The sequence below is a fragment of the Pleurodeles waltl genome, chromosome 11 (assembly GCF_031143425.1).
Source record: "Pleurodeles waltl isolate 20211129_DDA chromosome 11, aPleWal1.hap1.20221129, whole genome shotgun sequence".
Classification (NCBI taxonomy): domain Eukaryota; kingdom Metazoa; phylum Chordata; class Amphibia; order Caudata; family Salamandridae; genus Pleurodeles; species Pleurodeles waltl.
Genome location: NC_090450.1, coordinates 196,007,155 through 196,028,507, shown reverse-complemented (window position 1 = coordinate 196,028,507; position 21,353 = coordinate 196,007,155). Strand labels below are relative to the sequence as shown.

The 21,353-nt window shown below is 41.2% G+C and overlaps 1 protein-coding gene across 2 annotated transcripts in view; it reads right to left on the bottom strand.

Moving 5' to 3' along the window:
• Window positions 1-21,353, bottom strand: part of LOC138265574 (phospholipid scramblase 1-like) — a 399,538-nt gene that overhangs the window by 322,601 nt on the left and 55,584 nt on the right. For both annotated transcript variants that reach the window (XM_069213400.1, XM_069213401.1), the window contains exon 2: window positions 8,078-8,110. In XM_069213400.1, coding sequence (XP_069069501.1) covers window positions 8,078-8,090 — 13 coding nt within the window. In that variant the 5' untranslated portion in view covers window positions 8,091-8,110. The remainder of the gene's footprint in view (window positions 1-8,077; window positions 8,111-21,353) is intronic.

Sequence of the window (21,353 nt, the reverse complement as noted above, 5' to 3'; positions counted from 1 at the left end):
AGATGAGACCAAGAGCGATTGAACTGAAGCTGTTCTGAAGTAACTTTCAAGAATAAATGTTTTCACTTCCTTTGGAAGAAAGTTACTACAAGGCCGCCTTTGTTTTTTGGCAATGTGTTCCTAGAGGTAGAGGTTGGTGTTCAGGGTGAATACAAAGGGCTCTACATTCAGTGAAAGTCGGGGTGTGAATCTGTCAAGGTTCAAGTCATTGAACCATATACATACTGTTTATCGTTTGCTATTCTTGAAAAAAGGTATTCTGTCTTGGCTGGTTTGAGCTTTCGGTAGGCACAGAACATCCAGGTATGGATGATTTGTAGGCAATGTTTGATCCGTTGGCGGACTAAAGCAGGGGGGCCCTTCAAATAGAGTTGTGTACCATCACTATATTGGTGAAGCAAGATGTGGTTATCTGTGGGTAGAGCACCAATCGGTTCCATGTAGAGACTGTTGACAGTATGAAAGTCTGAGTGACTTCACAGATATGGATATTTTGGACATGAAGTTCCCCATGTGAACAAACCTGTGTTAGATGGAAAGGTATGAAAAGGTAGGAGGAGCACCACTACTGGTAACTCTCATTCAAGACTGCAGAATGCATATGATAGTAGGATGGCTGACTGTGTTGACTAAGGCGGAGAGATCCAGCAAAATTAGGAGGCAGGTGTTATCTTCATCTGTGTCAGGAAGGCATAGTGTATGATGTGTAAAATGGCTTCAGATCATGCTGAAGCATGAAAACTGCTAAACTGTTAGTTTTGCACACAATGTTTAGCATTTATGCGATCTTGGAGTTGAACGTGGGCTGCTTTTTCAATTATCTTTCCGCTCAATGGGAAGTGAGTAATTAGTAGTTGGCAAGTTCATCAGCGTCTCATGTAGAAAAAGGACATAGGTTGCTAGGGTCCTGTTTAGAAGGCTAGCAGGTGAGAAATACACCTTAAAACAGGGTGTTCTAAAGGCAATTGATCCACTCTCAGAATAAGAATTACAGTGGGGGGAAAAAAAAATCAGACAGCAGCAGATCATATTCTGTGTAATCACCAGCCAGAGTCGATGAAAGAATTGGTCACAAGATTACCTTAGATACACTTGGAGAGTAACTATGGATCCTGAGGTTGGTGTAAGGAGAAGCACCTCCCTAGCCCTGCAGAATCCTCGAAATAACTCACTGCTTGCTCCTTGGGCATAGTAAGGATGTTTTTTCTGTTTCTTCCCAAGATAATCAGTGATTCAAAGATAGAGTTTTTTTGACACATGTTTAAAGAAGCGGACTGTTCACCCCTGGTCTATCTGAATTTAAGATGAGAGAGCGGGTAAGGCTTTCAATTAATAAGAATTCCACAATGAGTTAACTGCTTACCCCTAGCCTTGCCCTCTCTGAAATATTGAAATCGCTTAAGCTGCCCAATAAAATGGTTACTGATATAAGGCTGAAGTTTCTTATTAACCACCAAAACAAAAACAAGACATTACATACCTGCAAAGCTTAACAAGATGAGATCAAGAACCTGGGATCATAAGGAACACCTGAAAACAAGCACCCTAAAGTGTTTGACAAGGAGTACCTTGCTTCGTAAAGAAAATCCACCAGAAGATGATCATGATTCAGTTAACAGATTGGCAGGAGTAAGAGGACAAGGTTATGGATAGGGGAGAGCAACAAATTCAGCTCTGCCGGTGGTGTTCTTGGAGTTTTGCTCACTCCGCTCAGAACATGGAATTCCTGCAAAACTCCACCAACCACTGCGTGGCAGAATTTATTTCTCGTGTGGCTCACCAACGTTAAAAATTGATTATAGAGAATTTGCAACCCCTAGTGCTTTTTTCAGGTGCTAGAATGCCACGTGCTAGAATGCCTCCCGGTGAGATTTCTCAACGCGCACGATCACATTCTGCCACGACCACTCGGTTTGAGAAAGCTGCTGCTCAAGTAGAAAATCTACTTGAGGATCAGAAAAAAAATTATAATAATAGCACCCTCTGGTGCACCGCATGGTGCCGTTCACGCTGATTTTATATCGTAAAAGTAGCTCCTGATGCTAAAAGCCAGTGTGAGCAGCACAACGTGCCAAATTCCATCTGTTTGCGAATTTCTGCAGAATATTTATCTAAGTCCATCAAATTCCACATAAGGAAACTCGGAGAGTTCCGCTCACCCATAGTTATAGAGCTACATCGCATGGTCACAAGCACTGACAAGGCAATGAACGTTGCAGATTTTCCTAGGGATATGATAATCAACAAAAGTTAGGAGATGCGGAGCTCTATACCATGGACTCATGGCCCATGCATCTGGAAAGATGGAGTCAGATAGGTAGCATTGTATTATGGAATATTTTGCTAGCCAACGTGTGTAGGTGTCCATTAGAAGACATACAAGAAAATGGGAGCTTACCATGCTAGTAAACACAGTGGACAAATTGTAATAACAGGGGTTGTTAAATTAACTCAGCCTTGCTAGAACAATGAAGCAGACAAGGGGTTTAATAATATCTTTCGCCAGAATAATTTACTGCAAGTTCAGTAAGTATTTATCAGCTAGGCAGAGAAAGAAGCCTTTCACGTTTAAATGACACAAAGGGACCTTACAACTGGTGTATAGATCATCCACGAACAAAGATTGGCATTTTATGTATCTTGGCCGCTTCCTCAATACTAACACTTTATAGTCTCACCATCCTTCCTAATGGCTTGCATAAAGAAGTACACAAACAGAAATAAGAACCTTCACATCTGTTTAATTAACAATTTGACAGAAGAAAAACATTTACCAATCATTACCAGAGAATCCAACAGTCATTACATTTTCATGATAGATCTACAACCTGTCTAATTTAGACAGGTGCAACCCGGGTATTTTGTGTCCCTGACCTCTTGCTCACAAGACGAATGGAGGCACTATAGTCTATAGGACAACTGCAGTGGAAGTGATAACCTAGTTGTAGCCTACAGGGCTTCCCATGGCAGAAAGACAATCCTCTAGAGGATTACTGCATTTGTTCTAAAGAAGAACCACAACCAGATCAGTCCTATTCTACACATCACGAAAACAAATACGGCACACAGGTGGAAATAAGTCATCATGTGGAGAGGCAAGAGACAGTCATAAAGCATACCTTTTAATATAATGGGCTCAGGTAAGAGATCTATTGCTGGTGGTCGCTCAGACTGTGATAAATACAGAGGATGAATTCAAAAGCATGAAGTCAGAGATAACAGTATGCTGGGTTAGTAGCAGATGCAGGTAACAGTGTATCCAGTTTGCACAATCTCAAGGAGGTCTACAACAAGGAGAACGTTCCACCGGCTTTCAGAACTTAAAGACCGGAACAAGATGGACAGTTGTTCCAGAGAAAATAGTAATGGCCAAGTACCTTTTATGGAACATTGTGTACCCAAGCTATTAGTTCTACAGCCGTCCAAACACCAATATCAACCCAGGAAGCTCAAAACGCGTTCACATAGAACAAAGTGGGGGCCATTTCTAGTATTCATAATGTTCACACCATAAACATATTTTACTGATCCTTCATTAAGCTAGGAAACCATGGCAAAAATTAAATTTTGGTGAGTGGCCAGACCTCAAGAAAGTGAACTTCAGATTTGGCCTTCTCATATCAACCCGCATACAACTCACTTTTTATGAGGACAAGTCAAGATAATTGACAGAACCTGAAGGCCTCAAAGGTTTTCAGAGTAACAGGCAGTGGTAGCCTAGATACTTCAACTCTAGGATTTACAACGGTCCTGACAATTACATAAAAGTAGCAGACTGTAAATCAGATGTGGAATAATTTCTGCTACCAAAAGACGGGACTGAAATGAGATTTACACAGTGGGCCATTAGGAGATCAAGAAGAAGCCAAGGTCAAACCCAGGACCCAATCAAAAATATTAAATACCAACTCATATAGGAGGAGGTGCATGGATGATTCAAAGATAGCCTGTGCCATTTATTCCTGCTTAGTTCACTAAAATGTATGCCACCGCTAGTAAATGTGCACTATTCTAAGATCATTAATTGATAGCGTCATCCATTACTGCAGTTCAAACATCTGGATTTAACAGCTTGGCTGTTACTTTACCACACACCTTCCATGTTTTTTTTCTGTACTCATTTTCAAATGTTTTAATGGTGGAATCGTGAAAGGATTTCTCAGCTATGAAAGATAATCCCAGTGAGGACTGAGTGAATAAATACCAACTATAAATATCAAATAATTGGAAGTGTGCAGTAATTTAATCAGTGATTTATAGTCCTATTTTATTTGTCTGTTACTACAGAACACACACACTATGCACAGGAAAAACAGATCAAGGGGCCACTTGGAGTTTTCATGTACATTAAAAGAATGTTTCACTCTGCATAACTTCATTAAAGGTGTAAACAAGCATCTAAGACCAAAAAACGTTCTCAATAAATGATAATGGACTGAAATATACAAATATAAAATACAAACTTTGGTTTTCAAATAAAGACACAACTATATCACAGGGAATCATCTGGTGGGAGCAGAAGCTGGCAAACTAAAAAGGGGTTGATGGGAAAACACTGTAGGTATGCCAGCACTGTGAAGAAATCGAGGAGTCCCATGCAGAAACAAGGAGGGGAAACTCATGATACAGGTGCCGCTAGGGATAAGACATTGCTACTGCAGTTGGTGTATGCCCTCTGATAAGGACACGGTTTGTTATCATACCATCGAGTGCTGGAAGAAGATGGCAATACTTGATAGAATACAGCTTCGGACAGAACTGGGACACCCACACCAATTCACAAATAATAAATACATTCTTATTGACGAATCTTGGAAATCCAGGAATGATCCTGCACACTCCCTAATAATGGCTCAAGTCCATTAGTATCATGCATAGACATCCATCTCATTATCCACTCAGTTTTCAAATGTGCATTTTAGGACTGTAGTTAATAACGCAATAAAACATCTAGAGGGTGGGAGAAGACAATTCAAGGTTATATAAAACCCAAGACTTGGACGTGAAATTATATGAACTGCGGCAGCCGGCTCTCAAATCAACAATGATAGTCTTCTAATAACATATGCCTGCTCTCTTTTCCATCCTTTCAAATAAGTCCGATTAAGGGGAGACATGCAAGGCTGAGAATTATTCATACAGAAACAGGTGTAACAGCCAATATGAGGAAAGCACCCTTGGCTTCTAGAAGAGATACTTAAGAATTGCTAAATGAGATACCGGGAATGTTTTTTCAGTCACAGCCTACCAGACAGCGCAGGCGTTTGATAAGCGAAAGACATCTTGAGGAGTTTCAGAAAGTTGACCTGGGAAGGCATTCTGCATGTTGCTTGCTATTAGCTTTGTGGTTTGTAACTCGTGTTTTCTTGCTTCCCATTTGCTGGCCTAGGGTCTCTAGGTTCATTTCCTCCCTCCTGATGCCTTTTTTATTTTTTTTTATTTTTTTAAAACAGTATCCTTCCAAGAGCCCCCCTTCTGTAAACAGAATCTTGTTCTTATCTTGTCATATTTGCTGTGCATTCAAAGACAGAGGTAAAATGTCAAGTTGTGTCTTCCAGAGAGTTCAAATTGAGAGCGTTTACAGGAAAGAGTGCATTTTTTTATTTTTAGGCACAGAGATAAGTGACTTGCCCAGAATCACAGGATGTTGCAGCGGTAACACCATCTCCGTTTGTTATTTTTTTTTATAGTCATGCTTGTGCGTTTAAACTACATCTTTAATCTACATTGCTTCAAAGTCAACAGTACCTTACAATCGGAATAATGTACTCCTGTGGTGTGAATTAAAACTAAAAAGTGATTTTATTCCTGTTCCAGGAACACCAGCCTGCTAGGAGCACGTGTACTGTTCTAAGGAAACTAGATCAAATGGGCAGCAGCACGATTGCTTTTTCTTTTCTTCAGTTTACGCTTGCAATAAAAAATTACAAACAACCGACACCACCAGATTGCCAAGGCCACATCTTTATAGTAATTAAACTGACATTAAAGCCTCTGACGTACCATGATGTGCATAGACTAAGCTATGAAAGACTGGAGACAGTAGGCCAAGGGGCTGAGGAGAAGGAAAGCTCGAGCTTGTGGTGGATTGCTGGGTGTTTGTAAAATGCGTGCCGCCACTGCGTATTTCACACAAACCGTCTGGTGGTTGGCTAATCCATGATCAGACGTCGCATCTACTTTATTATTTATATATATATATATATATTTTTTACAGAAAGGTTTATACCGTGGCTATAAACAGGATTATAAGGAAACTCGTGCCGGTAAGGGATATGATTTGAGTACATAAGAAGTCTGCTGCCAGATATTATTTCACAGAGATTACATCGGGTGTTGGGGTGATCGGATGTTCAATTTTTTGGCACAAAGTGTTTCCCCCCCAAGGGACTAAATCACTTTTATTTCAAATTAGCTCTTTTTGTATACACAAGTCATTTTTGTCACCTGGTACTTTTGTGGTAAAGCGGTTTGTAATTGTTTTGCATAGTCAACTGTGCACGTTCAAAACAAAAGTACTAATTAAAATTGTGGACACCGGACACAAAGATGTTGAGACAATCAAATACCTGAAAAATAACAGGCACAGCAACAAATAATTGAGTCCACCTGAATTTCTGCAGAGGGGGGTTGCTTGACAAAGTGAGCTTAATACCCACACCATCAGTACCACCTCCATGCCGGGGCATAGCTTCATGGGGGCCTTTATGTGCTACCAACCCCCCCCAATAAATGCATTCTTGGATTTTTAGAGCGAGCCTAGTGCCAGACATCTGCCCACTGACCTCTAGATTTATGTACTGTTGATTCAGCATAACAAACCACCTCACGTTCCTCACTACCCTTCTTCCTGTTTGCTTCTGTCTAAAGCCCAATAACCCAATGCGTCACACAGTTATCTTGAGGCTCCTGAAGGGTTTTCACACCCCATAAACGATTGCTATTTTCGCTGTTTAACCCTCAGGGATTTCTCTGCATCCTCTGATCTCCTCTTGATCGCGGCCTGTACAGCTCTCTCTCAAGCATTTGCTCCTTTTTTCCACTCAACAACTCTATGCCCAATTTACATGCATTTTTGTGTCCCTCAATCTCTCACCTGCATCACCCGTGCTTTTTCGCCTTTTTCAGCGCTGCCCTTCACCCCTGCATAGCTCCTTCCCCAGACATAAATCCCCTCTGCCTTTACACACCAAGGACTCCTCTCATCCACTCTACTTCTCAGCTGCTCTCCCCAGTAACCAAGACCTTCCTTTCTTTCTCAGCCTCTTCAATGCTCGCCTCTGAACCGCCCCTTCCTTGCTGCTCTGTGGTGCCCTCGGCCCTTTTCTTTGTATTCCACCACCTCCTTTCCCTCTACTCACCACCAGCTTCTACTGTGTCACCACCAACATAGGTTTGATGTTAGCGGTGAGAAAGTCATACAGATTGGGTACCACAGCAGAGGTTTGAGTGGACATATTAATGTCTAACCCCACATGAACACAAGTACAGGCCACTTACAAGTCATTCATCTAATCCATCACATTTGAAGACCAGTTGTCGTTTACAGGATGGGAGAAGTCCCGGTTCTGAAGATTGTACCCTGCTCCCCTGTTAACTTGTTTTTGCAGGGAGGGAGTTTGCAATGTGGGCCCCTTTGCAGTCATTACAAATATCGAGTTTTGAGAAGCCTTCGCCCGATCTGTGGGTTAGAATGCAGCTTGGCTAAAAGTTATTAAAAACAAAGCATTATAAGTGCTTTTGTTTGTTTTGTTTTTTTAATCTTCCTGCTTTTTAGACCATTCTGAACAGCAGCCACAGTGCTCCACAACATGTCTAAAAGACATTGGCAAAGCCGATAGCTCCCACGTAAACGAGAACTATTGGCTTTACCAATGCTTGTTCCAACAGAGACCCTTTCTTTTAGTAAGTTCACATACGTAGGTTAAAGGTAAAATACCATTTAGATGCAAACTGTAAGCATAACTTTTTTTTTTTTTTTTTTTACAATCACTTGGGTAACCAACAACCACCCACAAATTCACTTGTAATATTACTGAAGAAGTCAATTGAAACAGTTGCCATTTTATTAACTTACCATACATCTCCATCCCACGTCTTTAAAATATACCTGAAGAAAAAAAATAACATTTATATGTACAGATATTTAAAATGTACAATAGACAGTGAAATAAATCTATAACATATTACGTGTTTGCATATAATGGAAAAAAGAAACTTTAGAATTTGGTTCATTTATTCACATGCTGCCCATGTGACATTTTATAAATTCATATGAAAGTCTGGTTCAGCCAAGTGTAGCAGTATGTATAACCATTAACACGGGCCATCAAAAAGACTTGCAAATCGTGACCAAAAATGTTAAGCCGGGTCCCCATGAGTGCTCCGTTCTAAGAATAAAAACATGGTTTGTGAAGAAAGTAACTGGCACCTCTAGCATCATAATGGAATGCCATAGCCACTGGCTTCTTGTTAACACTCATTAGACAAAGGCAAATGTTCTTGTTTTGCAATCACTTTGTGGTTGCTGCATTGTTGGCTTCGCTAATGCCAGATGCTTTTAAAAAACGGTAATCAGCCATCTTCAAACAAAAAAAAAAAAAACGTATTCAAACTTTCAAGATGGTCACCATGTTGTACAACACACTTTGATAATTCAATCAAGTATTTATAAAGCACGGCAAATCACCCATGAGGATCTCAAGGTGCTCGAGTTGCTAACTGCTTTATGGTGATCTGTTCATTCAAACAACCAGGTCTTGATTTCTGATGCAACACAATAGTCACTTGGAAAGAATGAACATAATTGCTAAACTCATGGTAGACATCACATTGTTTTGCATCATGCAATGTGGTGGGGCATCTTAAATATAGAAATAATTTTTCATACTGTTATGTTTGCCGCTGTGTTGTGCAATGCAACCTGATGCAAAGCAGCTTCCTTTCTGACAATATAAAAACATTATCTATACTTTTAAGATAGATGTTGATACGTTTGGTGTCGCCAATACATTTTTAAAAGCATCCTCCATTGACAAAACCAATTACATTGGCAAGCTTTTTGTGGGAGACGAAAGCAGGTGCTTGATAGGGGGCGGAAGGAAGACTTGGAGGGGTGGAGTGGGCCTCATGATGCACAAGAAAGTGCTTGAGGATCACATTCAAGGGCATCACAAAGCTGCCACCAAGCATGCTGTGCAACAGTACACCATATCTGTTGTCCCATGAATGGGGAAACCTATATGGTGCTCAAGTTATTCCATATGGATTGCAGTAAGAGAAGGAGAAGAGGGGAAACAGAAGGAGGTATAGCAAGGAGAAGGACATGTTCTCCAACAGATTTCTAATGACGAAATAAAAAAATAGAAAAATGATACCATGAGGTAATAAGTGAAGGATATAACTAAACCAATCAAAACTGTGCATAAAAAAAAGAAATGCTTCAGGTGAGGGATAACAAGGACTACAAGGAGAAAAGCCATCTAACAAAAATAAGCAAGCTTGGACAACAAAGCTATCCATTCATGAGGAAGGGGCTTACCCAAAGCCAACTCTATGTACTGTTGCACACAATCCTGTCTGCAACAGAAATCTGAAGCGGTCTGTAACAAGCCTGCCAAAAAATGGTGCAGACTTGCTTTAGTCCTCTCTTTATAGATCCCGCAGGAGTGCGGGATCCTTTAATTTGGAGTCCTGGCGCACAAAGCCCCTTTGGCCCAACCAATTTCACATTGATAGTTTAATAGGACAAGGAGCACAGTATTTTACAAATAAAAACACAGGAAAATATGTTCCACAATAAGGACTTCCCTGAGTCACACTTGGAATCAGAGGGGCAATGAAACTTGAGGGAGGTCCACTGATAAGTACATGGAGGGGACCCTGCTGGCCTGGCCCACCACCTATCATTTTTGCTGAAGTGGTCCCAGGGTGTTCCAGCCTCTCCCCCACACCACATGGGCTTACATTATGCCATTGCTTGGAACAGAACCTTTTTCTGTCTCAATTAATCAACTAACCCTTCAGGTAAATTGAAGAATTGTCACACTTGAGATCTAGCTAAGGCACCATTTAAGGACCATTTGAGTGATAATGCGAACAAATAGGGTAAGTAGAGAAAGAGCGAAATTCAGAGGTGTATCACTATTGAAATCTGTTCATCTTGCAATAGTTTTTGAGTTTTTGTAATGCACTTCTGTCATTCAGAAGTCTCAGAGTGCATACAGTGGGGCTAAGTTCGACCTCTTGAAGGCCCAGAGTAAACCAGATTTTCAACTAAGTCGAAAATAGATGCCCTAAAGTCATACATAAATGATTGCCAACATTCTATTGACTGCGAGCTCTCTCTAAAAGTACAAAAGCATACACAGTGTGATCTTTATAAAAATACGGATGAGGAACTGTGAGGGTTATTTGGTTCCCCCCACCCCCGGCCCCCACCACACACACACACACACACTTTGACATCTACTCCCAGCCAAAACATGAGAGACAAAGGACAATACTGATGGCCCATTACAGAGTTTCTCCCTGCCACTCATTCTTTTATATTTCCCTGTTGTCTGTATTCCATAGGAATATAATAATTGCTTCTCTTTGTCAGAGCGTAGTGGCCTCCTTTGTAGACACCCCTAACTCCTGAAAGGGGTGGGAGAATCATTTTAGGACCCTCATGGGGTCAACCTGAATGTTTCAAACATCTGGCTTAGAGTAAACACCTACAGAAAGGACTTGCAAACACAGAAAGTGGTCACACTCAAGCAAACATCATAAGAAGCCAACCAACAACTGTCAGACTTACAGATTGGCGCTTACCCTTTGTGGAACTCCACACACTCAGCAGACAAATACCAACAGAAGCCACACAGTCACAGCAGATACAAGAAACTGCACAATTAAGCAGAAACATGGTAGTTACACACCAACACACACAACATCATACAAATGACAATGACATCAGACACATATATAACTGTATTAGAAAAAGAAGCATTGGAAAAGTCTACTGGTCTCACCTTTGGAACCTACTGGCTTTGCCAATGGTGTCTAGTGATGCTGTATACCGTGGATACTTGCAAACATTTTATGAGGGAACAAAAAGGTATGGTCTGTGATGTAGAAGTGGGCTGCATCGATGCAAGCATTGTGGGAGAAGGGGACACGTGGATGAAAGGTAGGCATAGTTAGAGTAAAGCATGTACATGGTGTGGATTTCAAGCTATTGCACCCTGCGGTATGCCTTCTTTGCTTACTATTGCTACCTTGGGCAATTCAAGCAGATAGAGGAAAAAACAAATATTAAATGGGAATGAAACAGACTCAGTCCTCACAAAATCCTTATTAATTTAGTATCTCACCTGTAAACAATAGGAATGCTTAGAAACAGGCTGTGTTAAGGTAGCAAGTGCTATAAAAATATTCTTTGAATAAGACTCCCCACTTTGACTAGACTTACCCTATAAATGTTGCTGGTAAAAGAGCATATGAGGGATTTTTTTAAACTGTCATTTGTAATGTCCATGCACAAGGTTCTTTATTGCTTTTGATTATATCACAGTGTATTTTAAGATTCTTGAGATAAGTCCATTGAATGTGTCCCTGCACAGATTTTAGCGGATCCTATTAACATCTGTTATGTTCTGTTGTGATGTGAATTACAGATCTTAAAACTGTAACTTGTACATATTCATTGATGAAGCCTAGACTTTTTCACCACTTGTGTGTTAACGCTTCATACTGAAGTAAAAGCCGATGAAGGCACACCAGCTATTTGAGCAAACGTTATTTAAATTCCAGTGTACAGCTTATTTCAAGACTTGAGCAGAAGCAGATACATTGAAAAGAAGTGTACCAGCAAGCGTTCATGCACAAATTAAATTTCACATTAGGCAGCTATGTGAAACTGAGATAGAAGATCGTTTAAGTTATGCGGTTGGTAAAGCACACGGTCTAAAATAACCAAGCTTTTAGATGAAACTTTGTTCCTCAAAGGCATGTGTGATTGATGAACTCGTAGTGCTGGAGATAAGTAGAAACAGTCATGCAGAAAGCTATTTGTCAGGAAAAAGTGAACTGCTTTAACACAGCCGGGAGGAACAGGACAGAGGAAGTAAACTTGAAGCTGCCTGCAAGGAATGGTAGGTTGAATATTAGATCATCCTGGTCATCAAAAAATGTATCAACACGCTGTTGAAACCTTTTCAGATAAGGACAGTACATGCATTACAACCCACCAGGTCACAACCTCTGGTCCGTGAACTGGCATACAAATGAGAGACAGCTAAAAACCAAATACACCATCCATAGAGCCTTATGAAAAAGTTAAAAAAAAAAAAAAAAAGTTACCCGAAAGTATATTTATTTTGTGTAAGTGGGATTTTCTAAGAAGAGTGGGTGATCCCAGTTTTATTTTTACATGAAGCGAGATAAAGTGCAGGACTCGTACCTTATGGTAAGACGGCTACATCACAAAAGAACCAAAATGAGCAAACTCCTTGCTATGAGAATTACTGAATACTCACTGATGCAACTTCCTAGTGTGTTGCTATGGGAAGAAACTGAAGAGGAACAAAACATATTGCATGAGAGGCCGAGTGTGTCGCCGCTGAAACATGCGAGGAGCCCCAGGCAGTGACAAGAAGCCAATCAGTGCTTAATTTGTAAATAAAAACGTGCCGGTGCTCAAAGCCCTCCTTTTAAATACGCGGCTGCTGCAATTAAATGTGGTAACACGCAATACTGAGGCAGCGTAATCCTGAAGCCATCTCGGGCCTCTTCAATCCATTTAATGCCACTCCCTGCCCGTTCAGCTCACTTTTACAGTTATCTGCTTTCTCCCATTGTGACGCTTTTTCGGTTTTCTCTCCCTCCGTCTTTCTCATATGGGTCTTTTGCTCGCAGCAAATGCTTGGGGCAGAAGAATAAGCGCTAGCCCTAAAAAATAAGTGCCGGTGTTCAGCACCGGAAACAAGCAGCATAAATTAAGCACTGGAGTCAATGCAAATAAGAAAGGGGACACAAGTTTCCAAACCACAGTACAGAATTTGAGTAGAACATAAGAGTGGACAAGATGAAGGAAACTGAATATTAACTATGGTTATGGCGTGCGTACTCCTGTGATGCAACTGCCCATCACCCGCGTACATCCTCTCATGCAGCCCATTAACTGATACAGATGTAGCTATGGCATAGGACAGGATTCCCAATAGCAGGTAGAAGCTCCAGTAGACATCGGGCTCTTAGTTCAAGCGGGCTCCCTGATGAAGCCTGGTGTCAGTGCTGCAGGTGTAACTTTCATGGTTCACTACTTCTGTTCATTCTCCCCAGGTCCAGGTCATATCGGAGATGGACAGCTACTCTCAGCAAATCAGCAGTGGAGGGAAAGATCATAGCTTTTTGCCTGGTGAGAAGTGGCGGGTATCTCAACTTTCAAACACAATTTGAAATCCTATTATTAAAAAGAGAAGACTGTTTGCAGAGGACAAAATAACCCCATTGTCCTAGCATTGACTTTAGCTTCAGGGATAAATAACATTTGTTTTAGCTCCTTTACCCATGAGCACCAGGAGTACAAGGTCAAGTACCTTCAAGCAAGTCAAAACTAAAACCCTCGTTACATGTGGCACTTAGTCATTTAGTCCTGATGAGGCCAGTTGCTTCAGTTACAATCTGCATTGGAATTACAAATGTTAAAGGAACACTATAGCTTTGCAGTTTTGGACCCACACATTCCGCTTGCTCAAGGTAGGCAAAATGGGTGACCAAATGCTGGCAATAACATGCAGGAATCATTGAAGAAAAACAGATTCCTTTGGTTCTTTAGAAATACTATAAAATAGGTGTAAAATTCCAAAACATGGAATTACCAACCCTGTGATGTTTAATTCTTGAGAGCGCAACTTCTACCCAAGTAACATGAAACTGGCCCTCTTTCATTAGGAACTACAAGGTACATCCGCCAAAAAAGTGAGGAGTTAGCTTTATGTTTTGACCATTACCCTTACAGGACTGCTAGCGCAGGTGTTTTAATAAAAATTAATGAGTGTTCTTGTACTATGAGTAATGGATTTGTGAAGAAAATGTAATAAAGTAGAAAAATAATGCATGCATTTAAAAATGTGATCACGATGAGTGGCCGCCACTGTTCATGAAGTATACTTGTTAATGGTTTATTAATATGAAATGTTGAGCATATGTTGGATTAATGTAGTAATATGTCATATTAAGGGTTATGCATTATGTATTAGCTTTATTAATTGTAGGCCTTAACTTAGCAGAGGTCTTGGCCTAGTTGCCCGGCCTCATGTCAAGCTGGATTTCTTAACATTTAATAAATGGCTGTCCTGGACAGTTAAACTGCGATTTTCCATTGTACTGTGTAAATGTGCTTGTAGCTAAAAGTCTCTCTCATGAGAACCTACAGCTACAAGATGTGGTTCTTGCTAAATGTAACATTTTGAGTGCGAACTGTGTAGGACTGATTTTCTCAGGAGGAGAATAATGAAGACACGGACTGGAGTATAACCTGCAACAATATTGTTACCGGATGATCGAAATGAGGAGAACAGTGCAGGAAAAGCCAATCAGCGACATGTGAATGGAATAGTGGTAGAATTCATAGATTTGGAGTTTGTTTTAACGGGCAAAGTATGAACATGTGATCCCTTGACCAATAGAGACTTAGGAAATTGTTTTAGGGAATTTAACTTAACAGGACTGCACGGAGGAAAGACAGCCCATTGCCCATTTTCTTGCTGACCGAAAGGTCATTATTTTGTTGTGCATCTTGACAAGAGATGTGCTTAACTTTAATGTTTAAACACTTTGCATTTTCTGAACTTTGTTGCTGAATCCTGATAGCTTGCTGACCGAACTGATGTTCTCCTGACTAAGACTTTCTTAGTTTGCCGATCCAACCGAGGAGAGGTATTATTGCACCCATGTGTTTGTTATGCATATTTGCATTTTATTTCTAGGTACCAACCCCACTGTTTTAATAGAGCCATAGATAGATGCTTTCAAAATCTGTGTTAGTTAAGGATTCTCACTCTGCTAATAGGGAATAAATGTCCGATGCTTTTCTTTGCAGAATCTAAATGTTTGTAATATTATTTGCACAATTATTCTTGTTATTAATTTGTACTGCGACCTTAGAATGTGTAATAGTTCAAGCTTGATAAGATTGCATTTCTTCAGTCGCTTTGGACAGCCAGTGTTTCTGTATGATTATCATTTCAGTTTGAGATTAATTTACGTGACCTTAGCATAGTTAACATAGGGAAATAAATATTGTAACTTTTACTAAAGGTGTGGTTATTCATGACTGAAAGGTCATGGTGTGTGACAATTGCTGACTCCATTGATTAGTAATGTCATTGATTATCAATGATTGATGTTATTGATTGATTTGCATGTACTGGAGTTATGGTGGGAACATCTTAATTGCAAGTCAAAAGGTTCATCGACTTATTCGCGTCCCCTAGTAGGTTTACTTATTAAGGTCAGATGGGCTAACAGGATAAAAAGGGCAAAGGCCCAGGTGTGATTTAAGCATTTGCCTTCTTACCAGAGGATCAGATACATCTTTTTGTTGCCTGGACTCAATCACTACCTACTGCAGATTAAAACAAATTAACAAAAGTTAGCCGCTACATCTGAATCTAAAATGTTAGAAAGATATGGTAAACAGTTTCTAATGGTATTCTTATTCAGTGGGTTCTGAAAACCCTGATTGCAACTTGGCATTGTTTCCAGTGTGCATTACTTGTTAGGATATATAACAAGCCTGAGAGATACTGGGATCTTTTAACCTGGACCAAAGAAGTGCACTCTTGAAGCCCCTTTTGAAGGCTGCATAGAAACTGGCAAAACAACAATATAATTTCTTTACTGCAAGTATCTACTTGTGTGCAATAGACCAGTGGTTCCCAACCTTTAGACTTCTTTGGCCCCCACTTTATCATTACTGGAACCCAGGGACCCCCAATGAATCATAATTGGAATCTGGGGACACTCCCCACCCAGTCATTACTGAAAGCTGGGGACCTAATCTGTTAATATTATTTAATTTTCTAAGCAGTCGCAGACCCCCTGAGGTTTCGTGGACCCCCAGGGGTCCCAGACCACAGGTCAGGAAACACTGTAATAGACCACAAATCAGAATTCTGGTCTCAGATACTAAGATACTACCATCAGATGCAACGCCCACCCCTTCCCATTCTACTGTTAAGAGTTATCCTCATTAATCCACACTCCAGTCTTAAATACCAGTTTTGAAACTATTGTTGCTATAGAATCCAAGAGCACTAATACATTTTTTTGATTTATCAACCTTTGTATTTCCTTTCTTAACGGCTGATTTAGTACAATGTGCCATTCAAGGAACAAAGAAAGCCTCTAAACGGAGCATCCAAAAAAATAAAAGGGTAAAGATAATGTATACAGCAGCCCAGATTGATGGTTATTCCTTCCATAGCTCTTCTTGCCTCCAAACTAGCTTCAGGTTTTTAAATTATCCAACCACTATTTACCAGTTATATGGATTCCTATTACCCAAGCATGCCACAGCATGCAGGCAATAAGTTACACTGCGACCCTCTGATATATATAACTCCATGAAAAACTATTCCCACTCACTACTGGGAATCTTGCTTATAAAGCACATTCTACAGAGAGCCCAAAATTGTGAGCCACTGCTGGTGTTAATTTATGCATCTCTTTCCAAGAAGAGGATATAAATGTTAGAATTGTGCCTCTAATGAGAAATGTATATACCTTCAAATACTTTAGAAAGTTCAAAAGATGCTTGGGTAAAAATCTTCAAACAGTTACAGAAGTATGACTGTCACCTTTTTTATGCCCCGTTATCCCCTTCAAATAAATGGGAGTAGTTAAAACATGGACTGGACAGTTATACAGTATCAACCCTTATTTTTCTTGAAATAGTTAAAACCTTTAGCATAAAGCAATCAAATCTATTTCTATACATGTGGTTCAAAATAAAGGCTACACCAGGGCAGTTGCATTTGTCTCCCATTTGCAGAAGGATATGTTGCTGCTGTGACACCAGTGTGTGATTTACTCTAATCGTTTGTGAGGCATAGTCTACGAAATGGACCTCCTGTGCCAAGGTGTCTCACAGAGGCAACATTATAGTGACTAGCAATTAACAGTCTATTTACATCATGTCATACACCCAAAGCCCATTTACATGGATAAATATTCCATACTTGGAATCCATAAAATCTATAGTATGCAAGCTGTTCCCTCTAATGACCTTCCATCAGTCAGGATGGTAACCCAGAAAATGTTAATTAAGGCCCTAGGTATTCTCCAGGAACAGTTGATTAATGACACACCTGGGGTACCAAATGCTCCAGATATATTTGTTTGATAATCCTAATTTTCCTGCAACAATCATCCCCTTGTAAAATTTTTAGAGTGTTACAAAGCTCTTGTTTCTGGAAATACATGGAAAGAGGGACGAACACTTCAGGCTTCTCACGATCATCCTTCGGCATCCTGGCATCTACCGGACTTGAAAGTATCTCTTCATACACTAAATTGATTAGGTAACACTGAAAGACACAGAGGTCTATATATTTATATTTTTTTAAAACACCCCCATCAGCAGGGACACAAACTCAGCAGAGAGAATATACACAAGAACCACAATGCTAGTCCTGGCCCAGGCAGAAGAAAAGGTGTTTTAGTGGTGCTCTGCTCCAACGCCCTGAGGGAGCTGTTGGCATATCAGGGTATGGTTTGGTAGCCCAGGGTGGCACATCCATGTAGCAAAGGATGAGGAAGTGCTTGGGCCTCGGTCCTAAGAACTCTGAGAGGCTGTGGCTTTAGAGGTCAGAAGCAACCTTTGCCAACATGAGGAGTGCTGAGTTGTGGTGCACTTGGGTTGGCCTTGGGCGTTGTGAGTGGAGGGTCCCTGCATGGCAGAGGGAATGAGGCCGTGGCAGCAGGATCTAGTTGCCCATCCCTACCTGCAGCTTTTCCCGGACATGGGCCCTGGTGCACAGTGATGGGCCTGGTGACTGGCACCTGTTAGACTGTCTATACTTTTGCAGGTCTGACCGTCTAACGCAAGCAGTAAATTGAACACACCTTAGAAATAAACAATTACACTGGAGAGGAAAGGAGTGTATGTGGTTTACGACAGAGAAGCAATGGGATCTCTATTCCCTTGATGTGTTCGTGCCATACTGCAAATTCCCAACTGACCCTGCATCATTTGGGGACAACTTGAAAGCACAGGACACAAACAGCAGGTATCAATGTACCTGCAGAGGGCACTGCGTGGTGGGGGCCCTGCACCAGGAAGATGGGGGAGGTGTAGCCTCTGACCCCTTCTATTGGAGAAGTCAGACCTGAATGATGACTGGGAGGGACAGCCCCTTCCCATCCTCAGAGACTGACACAGCAGACCAGAACTGTTCAATATGTAGGAGAGATAAAAAGGAAACAAAATTAACAGAAAGAGGTGATGCCCAGGATCTGTCGACCACCAACCCCCAAAGGAAAAAAAAGAATGTTGGGACACAAATACTAGCGGCCGTAGAACAATCCATATTAACACTGGATAATAAAATTGACACCATGGCTCTAGGAGTAAACCCTCTGTGGGCTGACCTATGTAAAGTCAATGAATAACCACCCAAAAATGAGAAGACAGTGGCACACCAGATAGCAGAGGTAACTGACCAGTGGTTCAAGGTCCAATCACTCTGAGAACTATACAGAATTCCAGAGGCTATAGTTGAAGACGCTGAGGGAAGATCTTGATGAAACAATCACTACTTAACGTCTCCAGAGAAAACAAGAGACCAGACTAAGAAATTTCTAGGAGCGATGAATAAAGAGCAAGCTACAATCAAGGAGCAATGAATAAAGAGCATGCTACAACCAAGCAGACCATTGACCTATTTTGTGATAAAGAGAACTCAGAACACTAGCTCCCCTTACTGCTGCTGGGGACACCTCCATTAAGTATCACTGCTAAACTTCTGTTAATTATTAATGTAGGTAAAGTGCAAACTTAGGGCTATGAAACATCATTCTCTTGTTCACAGCCACATTTGTATTCATACATGAAAGCAAGACTTGTTTGTCCACATGCCCTGGCGATGTAGGAGTATGGCTGTGAGTGGATATGTTGGAAATGGCCATTCTGCAGGGTCACCCCCAAACTTAATGCATTCCTTCTCTTCTTTTTATGACTTCATTTTTGCTGGTTTTAGGACTCTGCGCATTTTCCCCCTGCTAACCTGTGCTAAAGTGCATATGCTCTCTCCCTTAAACATGGTAACATTGGCTCATACCCAATTAGCATATTTAATTTACTTACAAGTCCCTGGTAAAGTGCACTACATGGGCATAGGACCTGTCAATTAAATGCTACTAGTGAGCCTGCAGCACTGGTTGTGCCATCCACATAAAGTAGCCCCTTAACCATGTCTCAGGCTTGCCATTGCAAGGTCTGGGTGTGCAGTTTCACTGCCACTTCGACCTGACCTTTAAAAGTACTTGCAAATCCTTAAACTCTCCTTTTTCAACATATAGGTCACCCCAAAGGTATGCCCTCGGTAACCCATAGGGCAGGGTACTATGTAGTTAAAAGGCAGGACATGTACATGTGGTGTGGTTTATATGTCCTGGTAGTGGAAAACTCTGCTCCTTACATAGTACAGCATCAGGGTACCCTCCTATACTGTTTGAGTGGTAGATTCTGACCAGAAATGGGTAACCAGGAAATATTTAGCATGGCCAGAATGGTAATACAAAATCCTGCTTATTGCTGGCTTTGGATTTTATTTCACTATTTTGGAAATGCCACTTTTAGAAAGTGAGCATTTCTCTGCACTTAAAATACATCTGTGCCTAACAGCCTGTCTCCAGTCACGTCTGGGCTGGGCTGGTTGAAGGCTACATTGTGCATTTCACCCAGACAACCACAAACACAGGATACTCAGTCACACCTGCACACTGAATGGGTCTTCCTAAGCTGGAAGGGCGGAGGGCCTGACACTTACATTTCAAAGGCTAGTGGCCTGCCCTCACACATTGGACTGCCAAACTCCATGCTGGGACCCTGGCAGACAGACCTGTACTGAAAGGGGGCCTTGTGCACCTCAAAACCACTCTGATGTCTCCCCCACTTCAAAGGTATTTTTTAGAATATAAACTGGGCCCCTCACCCCACCAAATCAGACTCCTCTGGACCTGAACTTGCACCTGTGAAGAGGAACTGCCTGGCGGTCCAAAGGACTCATCTGGACTGTTTTGCTGAGAAGGGCTGCTGCCCTGCTGTTGCCCTGCTGACCCGCTGCCCTCTGACTTTGCTAAGAAGGGCTCTCAAGGATTGAGCTTGCCTCCTGTTTTCTGAAGTTTCAGGGCAAAAAATACTTCATCTCTTCAAGGAACTCCTTGTGTGCCGAAAATCGATGCACAGGCTGCCGGAAACGATGTACAGCCCATTTTGCGACAAGAAAATCACCGCACAGCTGAACCGGAATGACACAGCCTGAATTCCAGAATGAAGAATCGATGCAGCGCCTGTCGTGCAACAGAAAATTTGACGCACAGCCTACCTGATCAACGCAAAACCTGTGACTTCGTTCCACGCACACAGGATTTCCCCACTTCACCTTTGGGCGTCAAAAAGATCCCCGCATCGCAGTGAGGAACCAAGACTGCGTGCCATAAATCAACGCAAAGTCATTTGCAGCAGCGAAAGAAATGACGCAGCATCTGTACCGCGTTGGAAATTCCGATGAAAAACCCTATTTTTCCACGCACCTCTTCCTCTCCGGTCTCCATGCATGTTATTTTTGACGCAAACTAGGTACTTTGTGAAACCAAGAGACAATTGTTGATTTCTTAGATTTAAGACTCCTTTTACTCTTGTGATATCTCAACTTGTGCTTACTGAATCTTTACCATTTTGACCCTAATTTAACCAGATAAATCATATTTTCCTAAACCTGTGTGGTGTATTTTTGTGGTGTTTTCACTGTGTTACTGTATGATTTATTGCACAAATATGTTACACATTGACTTGTAAGTTATGCCTGACTGCTCAGAGCCTGACTAGGATTGCGGTCCCTATTTGGACAAAGGTGAATGCCTCTGTGAACTAGAGACCCCATTTCTAACCCTGGTGATCAGCGGTGAAGATAGGACTTGTGTTTGTGCAGTGACATACAATAGCTACGTGTACAGTATATACCCACAAATAAAGGTAAATATGAATTTGTCTGCAATTCTTTCTGCTTGACATTTTAATCTAATCCTAAACTACATGTCTCTGACTGGGTCTCAAGGAGAAGCTGGAGAATGTGCCTTAG